Raw genomic sequence first — 21,644 nt, forward strand, 5'->3', positions numbered from 1 at the left:
CATGACCCTCCCCAGTTCCAACAATTTATTGATGCCTTCTGTAGGCTACTGGGTCAATTTGGGAGCTTGCATGCTACGACTCCTTCCTTGAAATGCCTTGAAAAGGCTGTCGTTTGCACAATTTCACAAATAATCACCGGGACCGAAACAAACCTGTCAACTTTTCCCGAGTTTATCGCGTATTTTAACTTTTTCCTCGCTGTCTTAGGAGGAGCTGCAGGGCCGTCGCAAGGGGATGCGAGGCCCTGTGCGAACTTGACAGATGCAAGGCCCTTTTCACTTACGTGCATGAAATCATGCGATAGCTTACTTTACACATAGCCAAGGCTACCGTCGGTGTATTTTAATAGTAGCCTAGTCTAATAAGCTACACCAGCTTGCCTTTAAGAGGGGAAATTCAATTGTATAGCCTATAACATTAGCTGAGTCACATATTTGGCCATATGGTGTTTATCATAGGCTACATCACGAAACCAAATAGTGTAACAAAGGCGAACACTTTAACAGGGGGAATTAATTGGGCATGAATCATTGTGCTGAACGGTATTTGTCAATGAGCAGAAACACACACGACATTCAAACTATTGATAAGATGTACTGGTCTGTATCTATAGGCTAACATTGGACAAATAAATGACACTGACTCGCCATATCCTGACTCAGGAAAAAAAACATTTTCTTGCTTTGCCGCAAACTCAGCAATGAAATCATAGGCCAGTTTGCAGGTAGCCTAACGTCTTTTTCATAGAAGGGAGAGCCCAGTCTCTCCTGTGACATGGAGGTGCGCAAATAGTTTTTAATAGCCTGTTCAACTTCGAAAAGCTTCGTTCACCCGATGCCAGTCACTGATCGCAATTTCAAATTTCGGAAAGCTTCATCTTTTTAAGTTTTAAGTGCAGTGGCCCCTATCTGCCCCCTTTGGAATTATATCTCGAGCCTATTATAAGGTCCAGTGCGTTATGTCCTGGGATTCGGATGTGCTCAAAAAGAAAAGAAAAAACACTTTTTTATAGATGGTTATGAGGAGCAATGTGAGAGAGAAATTTGATGATCATTGATCGTTGTTTTGGGACGTTAAGCCTTTTCCATAGGCGTCAGTGAAGGAGATTGAAGAATGACCATTTTTATATACGAAAATATTTATTAACTACAAAAACTCAGTGTCATTCAGACTCAACCCTCTTGTTGTTTTATTATCTTTTTCGTTGTCGTTTGAACGTTGGCAAGCAGGCATGTTGCGGTTGCAATTTAAGTGAAATTTCTACAGTAGGCCTACAACATGCTGTTAGGCTGGGCTACTGTCAATGTACTTGTACAGGTAAATGTTCAACAATTGCTGGTGTACAGGTTATATAATCAATTAGCTAAATCATTTGTCCAGCTGTTTAAAAATGTTTTCGTGCTACATTCAAACGCAAAAGGTGCTTTGATATATTTTTCGTTTAAACGTCGGCAAGCAGGCATGCTTTGGTTGCAATGAATGAGGATAATTGCTTTTTTTTGCATTATTTTGAATATGACTCGATCCAGTCTCAACAGCACGTACTTTTTCCACACGCTAAGTTCTAACACACATAGGCCTATCCCCTCTCGCTTTCTCTCTCCATCCCTGCACACGGTGCTTTCTTAAAGGAGCTGCACCATTTTACAACAATTGCATCTACATTTTCATATTAGAATGTTTTGTCAAGTGTAAGCTTAAACTACCGTGATCAATTTAAGTTCCCGTGCCCCCGCTGCGTCATGGAAGCAGTAAGTCAGTCGCATCAAAAATAGTAGTGGCACCCAAGTGACACCTTGTGGTTGTTTGTGTCAACTGCAGTTTGTGCCATTTCTGCTGAGAAAATGGGGTGCGTGATTCATGAAGGAACCCGTCCAAACTTAACGGGGACCCACTGTATGACGACATCAAGATCACTAAATTGTAGAAGTTTTCCACAGATATTATTCAGAAAATGTTGATCAGGCTCATTTGGAGCGTAGATGGATACCAGCTGGAGTTTGGAATGATTTAGTGTTACAGCCGCATACGCAAAACGGCCAAGGTCATCTCCTCCCAGTAAGTCTATGGATAAATGTAGCGACCTCTTTGCAAGTATAAGCACACCTTTGGATTTATTAGGGGCGCACGAGTATGCCAGTAACTTGTAGGTTTTATTTTGGAAGCGGGACACATCCTCTCTTTTCAAGTGCGTTTCTTGAACTAAAGCTATAGCTATTGCTTTGCGATGTAAAAATTCTAAACAACGGGTCCGCTTAATCGGTTTATTCAGGCCACGTACATTCCAGGATATAATGTTTAGATCAGACATAGTCTACTGATTGGTAGTAGTACAGCAGGATTGGAAAAAACTTTCCGGGAAACAACTTCAGCAATAAACCGTTTGGTGCCCTTAGAGCAAAACGCCATGGCCAAAAAAGAGTCGCAATAAAGTTAACAGCTGCCAGCAAAATAATAACATTCCAAACTATATACAAAACATACTTTACAGGCCGCAAGGAGTTCAAGAGAGCCCCTTTGGCTAGTATAAAGTTAGAGATTGTAAGAGACGTGGCTCCTCCTAATGATGCAAACTTCCCCATCCCACTCATTACAGTGATGCATATTCAACTGAAAATGAAGCAATATGATATGTCCCTTCGTAAGAAAAAACAAAAAATGAATAAATACATAAGTACTGGTTATAGCTGCAGACAAAAACAGTGAAATAAAGCCTCAGCTATCGACCCAAAGAATAACATAGCCAAAGAATAACATCGTGGCCTCTCTGCAGGTCAGGTTGTTAGAGAGGATGAACTGCTCCGCTTCAGATGGAGACCGACATAGTTTGCCTGCCACGATAAGTGATCTTCAGTGTGGCTGGGAACAAGAGAAACGTTTGAATCCCAGATGCTTCTATCCGCTTTCTCACCTCAGCAAAGGCCTTTTGTTTCTTAGTGGTGTCTGCGCTGTAGTCCGGGAAGAAGCGTAAAGTGTCCATGCCATGTTTAACGGTATTAACGGCTCTTGCACCATTCAGGATTGCTTGTCTATCAGTATAGTCTAGCAACTTGAATATAATTGTGCGAGGGCGGCTAACGTTGGTGGTTCTGTCAGAGTACAGGCGGTGGGCTCGCTCTGTTTTTATGTCTCGGTCAGCAACAGATGGGATCCATGTAGGTAGATTCGCCTTTAAAAAGGCGATGCAGTTGTCACCCTCCACTCCTTCACTCAGGCCAACTAACCATAGGTTGGATCTTCTACTTCGGTCTTCCATATCTGCCACCTTGGAACTCAGCCTGTCAATTTTCAGCTTCATAGCATTGACCTGGTCTCTATCATGTCTAGCTGCTGATTGCGTAGAATCGCACCTTGACTGAAGTCGTTGAACGGATTTCTCCAGCTGTTCAATCTGGCCAGTTGCTGTCGTTATAGTGTCAGTGGTATTCTTCAGTTCAAGTCTAAGGTCCAATATTTGCGGGAGAAGCACATCATCTAAAGCAGCTTTTACCGCAGCAGTGACAATGTCATTTAGCTCTGACCTCTGTTCCGCTAAGGCCTGCTTAACTCTTGCTAAGATGGCGCTGTCCAGGTCTGCTTTGGAGATGCTAGTCGGTGATTCCTTGAATTTCTTCTTGACGGGAAAGTTCGGTTTCCTTAGTCGCACCAGTATTATGTGATACCGACATTTTAGAGGTTTTGACGTAATTCAACATAATTTGCTTTCTAATAAACTGAAAATAACGAGTAGTAAGTGGAGCACGCAAAATTCACGTCTGCACCGCCATGAATCAGTCACGTGACTCCCCTCAAAACACTTCATCACTGTAGACGTCAGGGCTACTGGGCGGTAGTCATTCAGACATGATGGACTTTTGTTTTTCGGTACTGGAACAATAACAGACTGCTTGAGGCAAGTAGGAACTGTCTCTTGAGCCAATGATGTGTTAAAAATATAAGTGAACACAGGAGCTAACTGAGCAGCGCAGGATTTCAAAACCCTGTTAGAAATTCCATCCGGTCCAGCAGCTTTTCTAAAATTAACCCTCCTAAAGGCATTGCTCATATCGACCTCAGAGACACAGAAAGGTGCATCCTCATTTGCTTCACATGCTTCAGCTAGTGCAAGATAGTCTGTGTTTTTCATGTCAAAGCAAGCATAAAAAGCATTAAGTTCATCAGGGAGGGCTTTACTCATATTCATTCGTCACTGTGTGTAGCAGTGATCCAGTGTGCTGTCACCATGTGTAGGGAAGTGAACGTGTTGAATAAATTCAGGCATGGACTGGTTCAGATGTACTTGATTGAAATCACCGGCCACAATAAGCGCAGCTGCAGGGTGCATGTGTTGTTGTCTATTTAACACTTCTTGCAATTCTGAAACCGCAGCATCGGTGTTCGCTTGTGGAGGAATGTAGACAGCGTTGAATATTACTGAAGATCGCCTATCTTATGCGCTGTGTTTAAGCAGGCCGTGAACAAAGGGTTAACTTATAGCAGTGATTCTCAAAGTGTGGTCCGCGAGCACCCCCAAGTGGTCCGCGGGAGGATGCCATTAAAAAAAAAGATTTTATATTGTGTTGTATTATATATTGTGTGTTTTAAAATCAACCCCACCTGACTTTCAAACAATAGTGTTGAGTACTTGTTTTACTTTAAAAACTAAGTATCCTAATCGTCCTAATAGAAATTATGTTGCCCGATCTCAATGGGAAAGTGTTGCTCAGCAACATTTCCCGCCAACATTGCTCAAAAAGTTGCCCTGTGTATCTTAGGTTACCTAGGTTAACTAGTTAGGCTCCACAAAATAGTTTATCAAAGAAAGAAACATAGAGCGAGAACTTTAACGTTACGAGTGACTTAAAATGGTATAGGCCTAGCCTACTAACAATAAGACAAATGGATCGGTGGCTGAAGACGGGGTCAGTTAAAAGAAAAGCTGGAGAAACGTTTAACGTAAGTGACGAGGTGAACATCGAGTCCCAGGGTAGGCCTAGCTTGCAGCAGGACCTAGCACAACATTGTGGAACATCGTGGCAAAAGTTAAACGTAAATACCATAGTGACTACATAAGACTGGAGATGCTGAAGATCCAAAGCCGCATTGTGTTCTGTGCTATGACATATTGGCCAATGAAGCAATGAAACCTGCTAAACTCAAGTGGCATTTAGAGACAAAACACAAAGATTACATCTGCAAACCTGTGGCATTTTTTGAGAGAAAATGTGAAGAGCTTGAGCGACACATGAGAAAGGAAGCCACGCAGTTTTTTGTGCCTGGGGAAAATGCGAAGGCTACCGAAGCCTCATACAAGGTCTCCCTACTGATCGCGAAAGCTGGCAAACCTCATTCAATAGGTGAGACTTTAGTTAAACCAGCTGCGAAGGTTATGGCCAACATCATACTGGGGAGAAAGCAAGTGATGAACTTAATAAAGTACCTCTGTCCAATGACACAGTCCAGCGCCGAATAACATCAATGGCTGAAAATGTCCAAGATCAGCTGGTGACGCGTCTACGCCAGAGTCATCTGTTCTAGATGCAGCTAGATGAGTCCACGGACATTGGTAATGAGGCTATTCTTCTCTGTTTTGTGAGATATATACATGCTGGCGCTGTGGTGGATGATTTTCTTTTCTGCCAGTCCTGCCAGTTCTGCTACCAACCAACACCACAGGAGAAGCGATTTTTGAGTCGCTAAATAGCTTCATTGTGCAGAATAACATTGATTGGAAGAGATGTGTTGGCGTTTGCACTGACGGTGCAACGGCGATGACGGCAAAACACAAAGGCCTGGTTGCGCGTGTACGCGCTGTTGCTCCTTCTGCCGCATCAATGCACTGCTGCATCTATAGAGAGCAACTGGCAGTGAAAAAAATGCCACCCTGTCTTAAAACAGTATTGGACGAGTCCGTTAAAATAGTTAATTCAATTAAAAGCAAGGCACTGAACACACGTCTTTTTAAAGTTCTGTGTGAAGAAATGGGGAGCGAGCACACAAAACTTCTTTTTCACACTGAAGTTCGCTGGTTATCGCGTGGGAAAGTTCTCACCCATCTCTTTGAACTGCGCGATGAGGTCCGGTTATTTCTGCATCAAAATGAACTTAATGACAGAATGCATGATTTTCAATGGCTCGCAAAATTAGCCTACCTTGCCGATGTGTTCAGCACTCTCAATACCCTGAATTTAGCACTGCAGGGAAAAGCAGTCACAATCTTTACTGTGCAGGACAAAATTAAAGCTGCACGCATCAAAATGGAGTTGTGGTGTGTCCGTCTTGATCGCCAGGAATTTGACTGTTTTAGTGTGTTTGACTGTTTTACTGTTTTATAATTCAGTGGAAATGCATGGATTCCAGTTGCTGCTACTGGAAGAAACTGGAATCCATGCATTTCCACTGAATTATTTTTGGAATCTGATCCCTTATCATACCTGTTCATTCTTACTCGTTGCTCGACTTATCGTGACTAAATTCAAGATGGCTGCAAACGCTAAACTTCGTGAAGATACTGTCTGTATAAATCGTCTTGTAAGTAAACTACCAGTGCTTTTTCAAAGTTCTCAATGTCTCGTTTTAAATGTCAGGGCCCTCGGAAGTCTACCAATGAAGTGTGGAGATGCATTGAGCCTCGTAAATGGGTGTAAAACAGTGATTTATTTGCATGGCTAGCCCGATGCCGAAGCACCACTATTGAAAAAGCTGTTGGTAGCATCGGCTAACTAGCGCCAGATTTTGGAGTGCAGGGGACAAGCCGAGATGGGCTATGAGACATGCGTTCACACTCGGTATCATGTTTCAATACACTTTAGGTCAATATCACACCGGAATTCTCCTTTAACCTAATTGGAGTTTGTGCGCGTTCACGTAAAAGGGGCGGGTTGCAGCACAAGTCACCACTTTCAATGATGACCTTATTTGACGGATAAGGAATGCGCAATTATTATGCCAAGTTATGAGGAATTAAAACCCACTCTACGACAAAAATCAAATACGTCGGCAGTGAACAAAGCAAGGCAAGGCTATTGGCAACGTATTGCAGATCGGGTAGCCTAAAATGCCTAAAAGTAAAGTTTTATTTCCACATGTCATTCAAATATGTGTTACGGAGGATTAATAGCTTGTGGAATGTCTGAAATGAGTTGAAATAATTAAAGTGCTTATTTTGAGTTTATAAAAAGGCCTACAGATGCAACACAATTCAGAAGTGGGCATATCAATTAATAAGGATAATTGAATGTTTAAGTAGCCCCCATTGACTGATTTACTGTATGCCTAATCCTGTAAACATTTCAGATGCAACACCAGTGCCAAACGCACATGGCGGCAGGTGAAAATGAAACACAAAAACATATCAGAATGGTAGGTTTATATAGTTATATAGCTTGCATTCATATTTCTTAATTATGAAAATATGTTGTAGGCTATTCTTAGGACTAGCCTTCACTTGGCCTCTGTTTTACAGCTAACAAGAAAAAAGGTGTCTTTGAACACTAGGTTACTGTAGGAGGAAGAGTGTTTTACAGTAGCAGATGAGTTGGCCATCGCAAATAATGGTGGAAGGCTGATTTGGAGGGGAGTGAGGGAGGCATTCGGTCGGAGACTGGTGCTGTGGAAATGTGCAGCCTTTATGTGCAGGGTAGTATGACATTCAACTAACACTAATAACAAGCCTTGCCAAAATTATGGGTCATAAAGTAAGAATACAAAATAATTGTTAGATTAAGTAGATTGTGTTCGATGTTAAAACGACATGGACATTAGGCCGAACTTTCGACGTATTTTTTTTTGCACACACGCTGGCTCTGCCTGCTGCGCTGCCTGCACATTCAATGTCCTCGGCTTCGCGAAATCAGTGCATATTCGCGCCTAATTATAGAACGTCAAAAAGAAACAAAGTAGCCGGGCTGCATCCAGACACTTAGCTGCCGTCGGGGGCTGCATGCAGTCGACTCAACCTCTCTACGGACAGTTTTTAATGTTTATCAGAAAATAACTACTCAGTATTCTGATTGAGTATAATTTCCGGGACAATTAGGGCAGGATTCGGGACAACTGCTTGGATATCGGGACTGTCCCGAATTTTTCGGGACGTCTGGTCACCCTATAGCCTACAGGTAGAAAAAAGAAAAAATGGTGATAATATAACGTTAGCTAATTTAGTTTGCCTGCTAGCTAGCTTATCAGTAGGCTATACAGTCTCTCAATGGGAATTTATGTGATCTATTTACCAGTGCAATAGCTACTTCTGTCTAAATAATAGGCCTATTTACCTCTCCTTATTCAGTGTAAACTTGGAAAAAGATCAATTGGGTCAGTTCTTGCAGTTCATTACCGAGAAAAAAAAAACGCATAAAACCGTCAGTTTGTAATGTAGGCCTAGAAGAAATGTGGTAGCACAGTGGTTAGAGGAGTGAGCTCTGCCCCCAAGGATTGTTGGTTCAAATCCAGGCTCAGCGCAACATTTCATATACAGTTCCAATTCTATGAGCCCACCTGAACAGCTGTTTTAACGTTGCCAGCTGTTGTTTTTTTTTTTTTACTCGGTAATGAACTGCAGAACTGACCGTGTGAAAGGTTGCTAGGTAACTATAAACAAACTCAAAGATCGTAATTCTTGATTTCGCTTGCAAACTGACGGTTTTATGCGTTTACTAAACAAAGATTATGGAAATTAAACACCACTTTTCCATCAAAAAGCTTGCTGTAAAAGGCATAACTTGTTAGATTTAAGAACTAGGTTCGCTAGCTCTGTGTGTTATGAGCAAAGAATCTTTGGTTATGAGTCCCATAGAACAACACTGCCATCTACTGGATTAGAAAGTGTCAGCAGGCTACTTGTGGATCTGGGTGGCCTCTCTGTGCAAAGTTTGTCTCAAAAATACGTGATCCACAAATGCTGATCCACAAATGCGAAAACGAAAACTGTGTGTGCTGGTGATCCACAAATGCAAAATTAGATTTCACAAAAGCAATTTTCAGTTTTACAAATGCCATTTCATTTACAAATACACATCTACAATTGTGAAAACCAATTTACAAGTTACAAATATGATTTTTTTTTATTTGTGGATGTTAAAACGCGAATGCAAGTCAAGAAATATTTGTGGATGTCGCCATCTACTGGATTGCGATTTCTGTGTGCCGGTGAATTAAAGTAGGCCTATTTACGTGTGGATTTGTGTGACTTCATGTGAAGAACGTCTCAAAAACAAAAGCACTAACTTTGGAAAGCGAAGAATGCGTGTGCTGGTGATCCACAAATGCAGACTCACATTTCACAAATGAAATTTTCGGTTTTACAAATGGCATTTTATTTACAAATGCACATCTATATTTGTAAAAATCAATATACGAGTTACAAATATGATTTTTTTTATATGTAGATATCAAAACACACATGCAAATCAAGAAATATTTGTGGATCCCCCTCTGCGCATATACAAATATTATTGAGACAAATTTAGCTCCATAAAAAAATGTGTAATCAGATTATAGTTACATTGTTGGAGATTACATTTTATCATGCAAACAATGCACTTTTTTATGATGGCCTAACTAATCTTTTAATTTGACAAGCAGCCCATTCGTTTATCCACTAGATGTCACTGTCATCCAATTGCCTGTGTAGTTTCTTGACAAGAAAAAGGTTAAAATTTTAAAACCCAAGATGGAGTAGCTGTCGACGTCGACCGATAGACCCGTTCCAGTCGGGAAAAATGGGTTCTGTACTTGGCAATATATTGAACCAAAGGAGTGCAGGTCTCTGGTCAGTGTTGCCTGGGTTCTGAAGTGTACATTTAAATAAGTCACAGTAACGTTAGGTTAATGGAAGTATAGCATGTGTTCAAAATGATTACATGATCACAAACAACCCCTTAGTACCAAATACAGAACAACCTTAAAATATGCCTACTGATTCTGATGAGCTTTACATGACCAGGACAGGATCCACCCTGCTACCATCTCTCTCTCTCGCTCTCTCACTCACTCACTCACTCATGTATATAAACACATTAATGTCTCAGTCCTGCCTGCCTGAAGTTGGATAGATAATGTTGGATAGATGCCCAATTACCAATTGCTATTCTAAGTCATGCAATACTGGTTTATTGTTAAGCTATTTCTAAAATGATTAGATCACAATTTACTTTGAAAACCACATAATTGTGCAAGTATAGCTAACGTTACAGCACTGAACGTTTTTGACTAACCACCAACACTGACGTTAACGCTAGCTTCGTCATCGTCAATTAAGGGGTTAGTTTGAAACGCCCATTCTTGTTATGCTACTTGCTTGTTAAACTTTGCCATAATAAGCCAACGTACATTCATAATGATTTACATGCAATAGATAGATAGATGGATGGATACTTAATAACAGGTAAAGGTAAAGTTACATGTTACTTACCACAGGCAGTGTCCAAAATGAGACAGTTTCGTGCCGTCCTGGTTTCAAACTGAGCAGTTGCTCTGCTCGTGGCTCTTCCACATGTAATGGGCCATGTATGTTTAGTGTCCGGCTGCCGCTAAATGTTTCATTTTTACCGCCAACAGCCGCGATACTGATCAGTGTTCGTTCCTGAAGTATCAGGCCACACACTATGAAATCCGTCTGCCGAGATTGCTTCGAGTACTGGCAGTAGCCCATCAAACCCCAATCGTGCCAAATAAGAAACTCAGTAATCAGCCCAACTACTGCGTGTCAGTGTCGGCCCATTCAAGGGGACAGTGCCTCAGCCGACCTGAAACTCCGCCGACAGTGGCAGCACTCAGCCAGGATCGGGCCGACTGTCTTTACTGTGCTTCAGCCGACTTGGACCTCAGCCGAAACTGCCAGCACTCAGCCAGAATCGGGCCGATTATGCTTGCTATCTGGGGTCAGACATGGAAATAATGTCAAATGCGTGACTTTCGTGCAAATCAACAATAATGATGTGCTGTTATTAGAGCTGGGACGATTAGTTGACCTAATCAAGTAAATAAATTCATCGACGTGAATAAATTCATCGATTCAATTCATTTTAGAGATTTTAAAGGTTTTATAACGATGCTACAGATTTTGTGGCTGGTGCTACAAATCTTTTCACCTTTGTGCAAAAATGTTAACATACAACCCTGGTATAGCATATATCTCATGTCAGGCTATTCTGTCTGACACGCCATGACACGCTCGTTCGTTGCCATGGCGCCGCCGCGTTCGGACGCCTTTTTGGTTGCTCCGCCTAACTTGTGCTTATATTTACTCTTTTACCTTTTATTAACCCCTAATTTGTTGCACTTTTCCACTGCACTGATTACGTATGATGGCGTTACACTCCGAAACATCGGAAATGAATTGCCTTTTTTGTTTCGGGATGTTTTAATTGACGATTCTACCTGGCCGACTGAGATTCTCCGAGATGCATCAGGGAACCATGGAGACGCATCTCGGCGCAGAAGGAAAAAACACCGAGGAAAACGAGCCGGGGCCCGTAACAGATTGCGGAATAGAGCTCATAGGCCTCCACTGCCTAGCATTCTCCTAGCCAATGTCCAGTCTCTTGTGAACAAGATGGATGAACTAAGAGCGAGGATACAGTTTCAAAGAGACATCAGGGACTGTAACATTCTATGCTTTACTGAGACATGGCTAACTGAACTTGTTCCGGACAGTGCCATCACTCCGGTGGAGTTTTTCTCTGCTGCTCGCTCTGACAGGACTGAGGAATCTGGAAAATCGAAAGGTGGCGGTGTTTGCATCATGACCAACAGCAAGTGGTGTGATCCTAGAAATGTCACCGTTCTCTCAAAGTCCTGCTCGCCTCATCTAGAACATCTAGCGATCGTCTGTCGACCCTTCTACCTGCCCCGTGAGTTTACTTCGGTAATATTCAACGCTGTCTACATTCCTCCACAAGCCAACACAGATGCTGCGGTTTCAGAATTGCAAGAAGTGTTAAATAGACAACAACACACGCACCCTGAAGCTGCGCTTATTGTGGCCGGTGATTTCAATCAAGTACATCTGAACCGGTCCATGCCTGAATTTATTCAACACATTCACTTCCCTACACGTGGTGACAACACACTGGATCACTGCTACACACAGTTCAAGAACAGTTACAAAGCGAAGTCTCTACCAGCTTTCGGAAAATCAGATCATGCCGCTGTTTTCCTACTGCCTATGTACAAACAGAGAAGTCGGACGGACCCCCCAGTGACGAAGGAGGTCAAGCGCTGGACTGACCAATCGGAAGCCAGGCTACAGGACGCCCTTAGCAACGTTGACTGGGAGATGTTCAAGACGAACTCTGCTGACATCAATGAGTTTACGGAAGTATCATTGAGTTACATCAATATGCTAACTGATTCCATCATCCCAACTGTAAAGATCCGAAGCTTCCCTAACCAGAAACCATGGGTGGATAGAGAAGTGAGAACGGCATTAAAGACACGCACCATGACTTATAATGCTGGGCTTATTTCAGGGGATATGACGGATTACAAAGCAGCATCTTATAGTTTACGTAGTGCAATTAAAGATGCTAAGCGGCGCTATAGAGACAGAGTTGAAGCTGATTTCTTGGAGGGTGATCCAGCACGAGTGTGGAAAGGACTCCGAACCATCACTGGCTTTGAAAGAAAGTCCCCTCCTATGATGAATGTGAGTAAAGCCCTCCCTGATGAACTTAATGCTTTTTATGCTCGCTTTGACATGAAAAACACAGACTATATTGGACTAGCTGCAGCATGTGAAGCAAATGAGGATGCACCTTTCTGTGTCTCTGAGGTCGATGTGAGCAATGCCTTTAGGAGGGTAAATTGTAGAAAAGCTACTGGACCGGATGGAATTTCAAACAGGGTTTTGAAATCCTGCGCTGCTCAGTTAGCTCCTGTGTTCACTTATATCTTTAACACATCATTGGCTCAAGAGACAGTTCCTACTTGCCTCAAGCAGTCTGTTATTGTTCCAGTACCGAAAAACAAAAGTCCATCATGTCTGAATGACTACCGCCCAGTAGCCCTGACGTCTACAGTGATGAAGTGTTTTGAGAAGCTTGTGAAAAACATTATCTGCTCATCCCTCCCTGCCTCCTTCGACCCCCTCCAATTTGCTTACAGAGCCAACAGGTCTACAGAGGATGCCATCTCAAACCTCATGCACACCACCTTAACTCACCTGGAGGAGGGGAATGGGAATTATGTGAGGATGCTGTTCATTGACTTTAGTTCAGCATTCAACACGATAGTACCTCTCACCTTGGTCACAAAGATGAAGGCCTTAGGACTGAACACCACCCTGTGTCACTGGATATTTGACTTCCTCACCAACCGTTCACAAGTGGTTAGAGTGGGGGGTCTGACATCTGACTCATTAACCATCAGCACTGGTGCTCCCCAAGGCTGTGTTTTGAGTCCACTGCTGTACAACATCTACACACATGACTGCAAAGCCAACAGTAGTCATACCTCCATCATCAAGTTTGCAGATGACACAGTGATTTTGGGCCTGATTAGTAACAACAATGAACAGTTCTACTTGGATCAGGTTGATGAGGTGGCACAGTGGTGTCAATCTAACAGCTTGACACTGAATATCAATAAAACCAAGGAAATGGTAGTGGATTACAGAAGGCAGCAGCAGAACTACAGTTACACCCCACTAATGATCAGCGGGCAACCTGTAGAGAGAGTCACAAGTTTTAAATACCTTGGTGTCCACATTACTGAAGACTTAACATGGACTGTTAACACTCAATATGTTCTGAAGAAGTCCAGACAACGACTCTACTTCCTTCGTCAGCTAAGGAAATTCAAAGTTTCTACATCCATCATGAAGGCCTTTTACACTTCAGCGGTTGAGAGTGTTCTAACTGGTAGCATCATCACCTGGTATGGGAACTCCACAGTTAGAGATTGTAGTACTCTGCAGAGAGTAGTGCGCTCAGCTGAACGTACTATAAGAACTCAACTCCCTGCTCTACAAGATATCTATTCCAGAAGAGTACTCCTAAGAGCCCAAAAGATTCTGAAGGACTCTTCTCATCCTAACAATGGATTATTCCTACCGCTGAAATCAAGAAGACGCCTATGTAGTCACAAAGCCAGAACTGAGAGACTCAGGAGAAGTTTTTATCCCCAGGCCATCCGAACTCTGAACTCACACTATACTGACTTTGCACACATTCACTCCTCAGCACTCTCAAACATTTCCCAACTCTGAACTCACACTATACTGACTTTGCACTCATTCACTCCTCAGAACTCATGACCCCCCCCACACACACACACACACCCACACACACCTACAAGACTTTTAGCACTTTTACACTTTTACATCCCTCTCCCTATGCTACAGACCTTTTATTTATTTTCTTATTTCATCACACGTCAAAACACACACACACACACACACACACACACACACACACACACACACATATCTGACTTTCTCCAACTTTTGCACACTTTTTATTTATTATTTTTGATTTCTCCTCCATCTACCCATGTCCTTGATTGCCTAGCCTTTCTTCCCCCCCACCCCCCACCCCACCCCACCCCCATCCCCAACACACACACTTACATCATCACTGTCATCACTTCACATACATACAGCACTCCTCTACATACTTGCTGCACACTGCCCCCCCCCATCCCCAACACACACACTTACATCATCACTGTCATCACTTCACATACATACAGCACTCCTCTACATACTTGCTGCACACTGCCCCCCCCACATACACAGCACATTGTCTTCAGGATCTTCTCCAACACACATCCTCTACATACTACACACACACTACACACACACACACAGTCACTGCTCCACTCCCGCCCACACACACATCTTCACTGTCATCACTCACATACATTACATACAGTACTCTGCTTGCAATAGTAAGTCCCTGACCCCCCCCAACACACACACTTACATCATCACTGTCATCACTTCACATACATACAGCACACTGCTTGCTACAGTAAGCCTCCTCTACATACTTGCTGCACACTGCCCCCCCCCCACATACACAGCACATTGTCTTCAGGATCTTCTCCAACACACATCCTCTACATACTTACAGCACACTGCCCCCACCTACCCACCTACACACTACACACACACACACACACACAGTCACTGCTCCACTCCCCTCCCGCCCACACACACATCTTCACTGTCATCACTCACATACATTACATACAGTACTCTGCTTGCAATAGTAAGTCCCTGCCCCCCTCCCCCCCCCCCCTACATACACAGCACATTATTTCATCAGGAAGCTTCTCCAACACACATCCCCAACATACTTACAGCACACTGCCCCCCCCCTCAATACACAGCACATTGTCTCATGAGGAAGCTTCTCCAACACACATATTGCACACTGCCCTCTCCCCACATACACAGCACACTATCCCATCTCCCCTGTCATCCCCCCAACACACACACCAAGACCCCTGGCAGTTGGGTTAGCCCCTTGAGCCGTGGATCTGCCCAAGGTTTCTTCCTTGGTAAGGGAGTTTTTCCTTGCCCCTGTTGCTCTTGGGTGCTCCTTGTTGGTGCCCCCCACCCAATCCCAATCCTCCCCCACCTTTTTTATGCAGCCCTTGCCACTTAATCTACTAAACCCCTCTTCTACTGCACTTTTTACCCCCCCCATTAATGCACAAATAGGCTGACACCAGACATAATTTCACTGCATTTCTTACTTCCAGTAACTATATGCATGTGACAATAAACTTCCTTGTATCCTTGTATCCTTGCATCCTTATACTGCACCCTAAAATAACTAGCCTTCATCACCTCACACATGAAACATAAAAAGGGTAATGCAAAAAAATGAATGAAATGTTAATGAGAAACTTTCTGATATTTGGGAATGGAAAATTTGCTAATGGACAAATTAATCATTAGATTAATCGTTTATAAAATAATCGTTTGGGACAGCTCTAGCTGTTATAACGTTTGCAAAATTTTTGAAAACGTCCTTATGAAGAACAGGGCCTTCAATAATATATGGCCACAAGATTGAATGCAATGCAATGGCCCTTAGCCCTACCCCTTGATCCAAAAGAGAATTGGGATACCCCTTCCTCTCACATGAATGTGCAAAACTAAGGGGAAGGGGAAAACAGAGTTGGGATTGTGTGTGTCTGGCTTGTGAGGGCGTGGCATCATGATGGTTGCTTTCCATCAGTCTATCAGCCCAACCCTAGTCTTGAATATCCCAAAAATGACTATAACTCATTTTCTACTAAAGATGAAGTTAGTCTTTTGCCTTTGCACGGCAGTATAGCAGCCACTATTAAATTCAAATCCCTCACTCTGGCCCATAGGACACTGACTGCATCTGCACCTTGCCATCCTAATTTAATGATCCAGCCCTACATCCCCTCTTGCCCACTTCAGTCCTCCATCAACACTAAGAGGTCACAGTTAAAGCTGCAGTTGGCAAATCTGACAGATTGAGGGGACTTAGCCAAAATGTTGAACTCGCATACCCCTCCCCCACTACCACAGAGCACCCTCTCATCGAGTTTGTGCTCGCACCAGACTGTGATTGACAGTCAGATCTCACACAGCCCTGCTCTATTTGGACCAGAAGAACCGGGAGCTGTGGATTTCTGCAAAACAAATAACAGGCTGTAGGTGGAGGTAGAAGTGCGGGTTTTTTTCTAAAACGGGCTGATTTATGTTGTTCTGTCGGAGCATAGTGTCGGTTTCAGCGAATATGATCAAAACAATCTTGCCAACTGCACCTTTTAAAGCAACACCAAAGAGTTTTTTGTACCTTAAAATAATGTTTCCAAAATCATTTCAGTGGTTCATCAACTCGTAACAGGGTGAACGGCACTTCTGCATTCGCTTCGCGGCCTTCTATCGGCCATAACTGCACTATGTAAGTTTGCCAGATCGGGTAGCGGATCTGTAGTTCGATGGAATGACACATAAGAAACTACAAATTTTACTTGCATCTGATGTCGCAATACATCGTACTTTCATAAAATCATGCAACATATTCTAGCTTGTCTGTGGACATCGTTATTTCCAAAGCCAGTGCTGGATAAACAAATAGTGCGTGCGACAGAGGAACAGTTATTTGGTGTTGCTTTAAGACTTCTTTCTGTGATATCTCCTTGGTGGAAACATTTACCTATTCTGATGCTCATCCCACAAGTGCATGTTCCTTACAAATGGGGCACCATTTGAAAGGGAACTAAACAGGCTTTCAAATGGTATAGGATGCATATAGGCACAGAGAAATAATCTACCAAATTAAAATTTCCTTACTTAAGTTTATATGAAAGCTCCACTTTTTGATATAAATTAGGGGAAAAAACAAACTTTTCCACAATATTTACATTTTGGTAGACCCACCTGTATAGGTGGTTTTGATTTATTCTAACAAGTGTCCCTCTTCTCTTTAGCACGGGATTTGATGTCTTCAGAATACTACATATGGAACTCCACTGGACATACACCAATGTTGCCTGGTGCTATGATGATGTAGGGTCAAAGACAAGATATGTACATTTATTGTCCAAAGGCCATTCATTTAAAATAAAAAATATTCTTTTCCTTCTTTTCACCTAGAAATATTTGTGCACCAAAGTATTAAATAAATGGCGTTGTTGCGGTCTACTGTTAAAATGTCTTTCACTGTAACACTAAAATTCTAATAACAAAATGATTTTAAACTGTAGGAAATCATCCTAAAATACAAATGAACCCATGGCATAATTGTATAAGTGCTTGCAACAATGTGTAGAATAATGTACTACATATTTGAACATTTGAATAACTTCTGACTTGACTTTTGCGCATCATCAATGTCATCCAGTGTAACAATGCCATTTTAAGACATCACATGATTCTAATCATGCATGTTATGATGTGCTGCCTGTTAGACAGGTCATCTGCTGGAAAAATTAGGCCTATTTTTTGGTCAAAGTTTTCTCCATGGATTCCTGGTCAGAACTAACCTGATTTCGTTCCGCCTAGCTCCACTCATCCATCTGGGATCGATCCATTGGAGAGGTGTTTCAGAAGGCTGGGCCTTATCAAAAATCCTTGCATATGATTAGATAAGCCACTTGTCCGTCATCTATTGACGTGCTACTTCAACCACTCACATCGAAGCCAACCCGTGACTCTGAGAACAGTCTCACAGTCGCTTCTACGCTACGTCACATCTATGAAACTCCCGCCCTGCGTCCTGATTGGCTCTACCATACAATCTGGTGTCGAAATCACTCTCAACGGAAGCGATCCCAGACGGAACGAAATTCATTCGGCGAGAGTCAGGTTAGGTCAGAACCCCTATTGGAACAGATTAAAACTTGGGTCATGTTGAATTTTGTCCAATTCCAAAATCGCACATTTTTACACACTTGCTATGCTATGGGGACATTTCCGGTAAAAACAGTGTCATTTTAGCAAAAAACCTGTCCTTTTCTATCAAATACATATTTAGAGAGGTTAACTGATGATTTTAAAACCCTAAGTATTTTAAGTATTTCTCCAATTGTTCTTTTTTTTTAGTATTATTATTTGCCATTCTACCTTACAAGTAGTTTTGTATATAGTTATTGACAGGAAAAATCACTTAATTTAGTTTACCTAACTATAGGCCTAAAGGTGAAAAAATAAATCACATTTGTATGTGATTAGAATTAAAGGTTCCATTTGATACTGTCATAATGAACTCAAGCAACCAGTTTGAATGGCAGTTAATGTAAGTTCTAGATCTTCACAGTAGAATTCTGGAATGACTTGTAAAAATATTTTACTCCTCAAAGATGTGTATATTATACAGAAAATATCTAGCCCCAGAGGTCAGATCTGAAGTGCCTCCACGTCTGAAATTAAACCTTAGGGGGGTGAAGATTATATGGTGAAACTCATGCTTTAGTCATAAAATGTGCAAGTGTTTTGCTTATCAGCCTAACTAAAAGGCTTGGCACTGGGCGTGGCCCAGGAACTCCATAGCGCCCCCTTATGTCAGTGTGAATTTTGGTTGCCATATAGTTTTAGATACACACACCAAATTTGGTGGGTGTATGTAGTGATGGGCAAATGAAGCTTTGGTGAACCACTAAACCACAGCAGTGTGAAGCTAGCAACACTAATGAAAAAATCCAATATGGCTGCCACATGTAGATTTTTCAACATAAAAGTCCTTACCCAAACCAGTATATGAAACCAAAAATATTGGTTTGCTAAGGACTTTTATGTTGAAAAATGTATGTGTAGCGGCCATCTTTTTGCTTTTCAGCTAGTGTCGCTAGGTTCACACTGCTGTGGTTCAGTGGTGTACCAAAGCTTCATTTGCCCATCACTAGGTGTATGTAACTCCCAAAAACAAACAATTTTTGTAACATGCCATTAGCCATGCCCACAGGAAATGAGGTAATTGGGATTTTGTGCGTTGTGGACATGATCAATTTTAACATACTACGCCTAGACGGTTGATCCGATTCATGTCAAAGTTGGTATACATGATGCCAATACAATATGCTCCTGATTCTAAATTGTGAAGCTTTTTTTTCTAATTTGACAAAATGGCGAAACTATGAATTTTAATACCCTTCCACATAAACAATAAATGTGTCTTAATTCACCATGCATGGCTTGAAATGTTTTCAATTTTACAGGTTATTGAATACCATGGTAATGACGATATTCACAAGCCCATAATCCATATTTGGCATAGCGCCACCCACTGGCAGCAGAAAGAATGACAAGAACACTGATGTCACATGATAGATTTGAACATACTCCTCCTAGACGGTTTGTCAGATTCATGTGAAATTTGGCAAATATGATGGCAAGATGACGCTGATGTTAAATTGCGAAGGGATTTTTGATACGTTGTAATATGTTATGGTTTTAATATCTTGCACATTAACAGGAAATGTGTTTTGAAGTCAAAGTGCATTGAATGAACAGTCTGAAAGTTCTCAGGTTAATAGATATGATTATGAGAATATCCAGAAACCCAATTGGCCTGCCTGGCATAGCGCCACCACCTGGCCAAACAGGAAATGTGTCAGAAATGGGCAATGCCTTAACTGATTTATTTGAATCTTGGTAGGTATAAAATATTGGAAATTATTGTGATGATATTCACATGTATAATTCAGATAGATAGATAGATAGATAGATAGATAGATACTTTATTGATCCCCAGGGGAAATTCAAGATGCCTAGCATAGCACCACCATCTGGCCAAGCATGAAATGTGCCAGAAATGTTCTATGCTTTGAATGAATGGCCTGAAACTTAACAGGTTAATAGATATTATGATTATGATGATATCCAGAAATGTGCCAGAAATTGGTAATGCCTCAACTGATTAATCTGAAACTTTACAAAATGTAAGATATCATTATTGTGATGATATTCACATGTGTAATTCACAAGCCTAGCATAGCACCACCATCTGGCTAAGAAGGAAATGTGCCAGAAATGCTCTATGCTTTGCATGAATGGTCTGAAACTTCTCAAGTTAATAGATATTATAATAATAAAGTATGAGGATATCCAGACACCCAATGGGCCTGCCTGTAATTCACATGCCTAGCATAGTGCCACAATCTGGCCGAGCAGGAAATGTGCCATAAATGTTAAAGGCTTTGATGGATTATTCTGAAACGTAACAAAATATTGGATATCATGATTGTGATGATATTCACATGTGTAATTCACATGCCTAGCACATGTCTTATTAACATGCCTTGCATAGCGCCACCAATTGTCAGAATAGTTTTTGGAATTTATAAACAAAATATTAGTTAATATGAATCTGATGATATCCACATCCCCAAACTGCCATCCTGGTCTAGCGCCACTACTTCACCAAACAGGAAGTGTGCCACACACTGACAACACATTGGTTAATTGGTTGGAAACTCAAAAATATTGGATATTATTAATATGATGATATTCACATGGCTAATTAATGTGTGTGGTATAGCGTCACCAACTGGCATTTGAAGGATTCCCCCCCCCCCCCCCCCATTTATTTTGGATATTGATGTCAGATTCATGTAAACTTACTAGTGTCCTGACTTCACACATCTACACTGGAACACACACACACACACACACACACACACACACACAGACACACACACACATAGACACACACACAAAGACAGAGAGAGAGAGACATGCACACACACACATAGACAGATACACACACACTCAGAGAAAGAGAGAGTATAAGTACAGTGGGCAGTGCTTCGAATTGGCCAGCTTCACTCGCGGTCCGCGCGTGGGATCACGCGGTATCACGCGACTTTAATTTGTATTTTTCCAGTGAGACGCTGCAACAACCCAAACAACCGGTAGATGGCTCAAGTGAGCAGGGTGTCTCGTAAAAAGAAATGGAGCCTGGAAAACCCTACACAGACTTCACTACAGACTTTAGCAGACTGGTTTAGAAATAATGTAATAGCCAGAAATATGCCTGCCCTAATAAAGAAATATTTGGTTAACTGCGAGTGAATCCCGTTTGCAGCCGTAGAGACGCAGGACAAATTAATCATTCTGGTTTTCTCCGAGTGCAACGATGATAGACAGACATCATTTGGACAAAATATAGAGTATTAACCTCCGTTGCTCAGCCAAATGCCTTCCTGTTACGTCCTGTTATCAAGGAGTTACGAGCGA

General features: G+C 42.0%; 1 protein-coding gene across 1 annotated transcript in view; it reads left to right on the plus strand.

The window, feature by feature from the left end:
* The window catches only part of ap5m1 (adaptor related protein complex 5 subunit mu 1), a 49,565-nt gene extending 31,741 nt beyond the window's left edge, over nt 1-17,824 (plus strand). The window contains exon 8 of the mRNA XM_042093437.1: nt 17,399-17,824. Coding sequence (XP_041949371.1) covers nt 17,399-17,481 — 83 coding nt within the window. The 3' untranslated portion in view covers nt 17,482-17,824. The remainder of the gene's footprint in view (nt 1-17,398) is intronic.
* The last annotated feature ends 3,820 nt before the right edge of the window (nt 17,825-21,644 follow it).

This window comes from Alosa sapidissima, chromosome 5, assembly GCF_018492685.1.
Source record: "Alosa sapidissima isolate fAloSap1 chromosome 5, fAloSap1.pri, whole genome shotgun sequence".
Lineage (NCBI taxonomy): Eukaryota > Metazoa > Chordata > Actinopteri > Clupeiformes > Clupeidae > Alosa > Alosa sapidissima.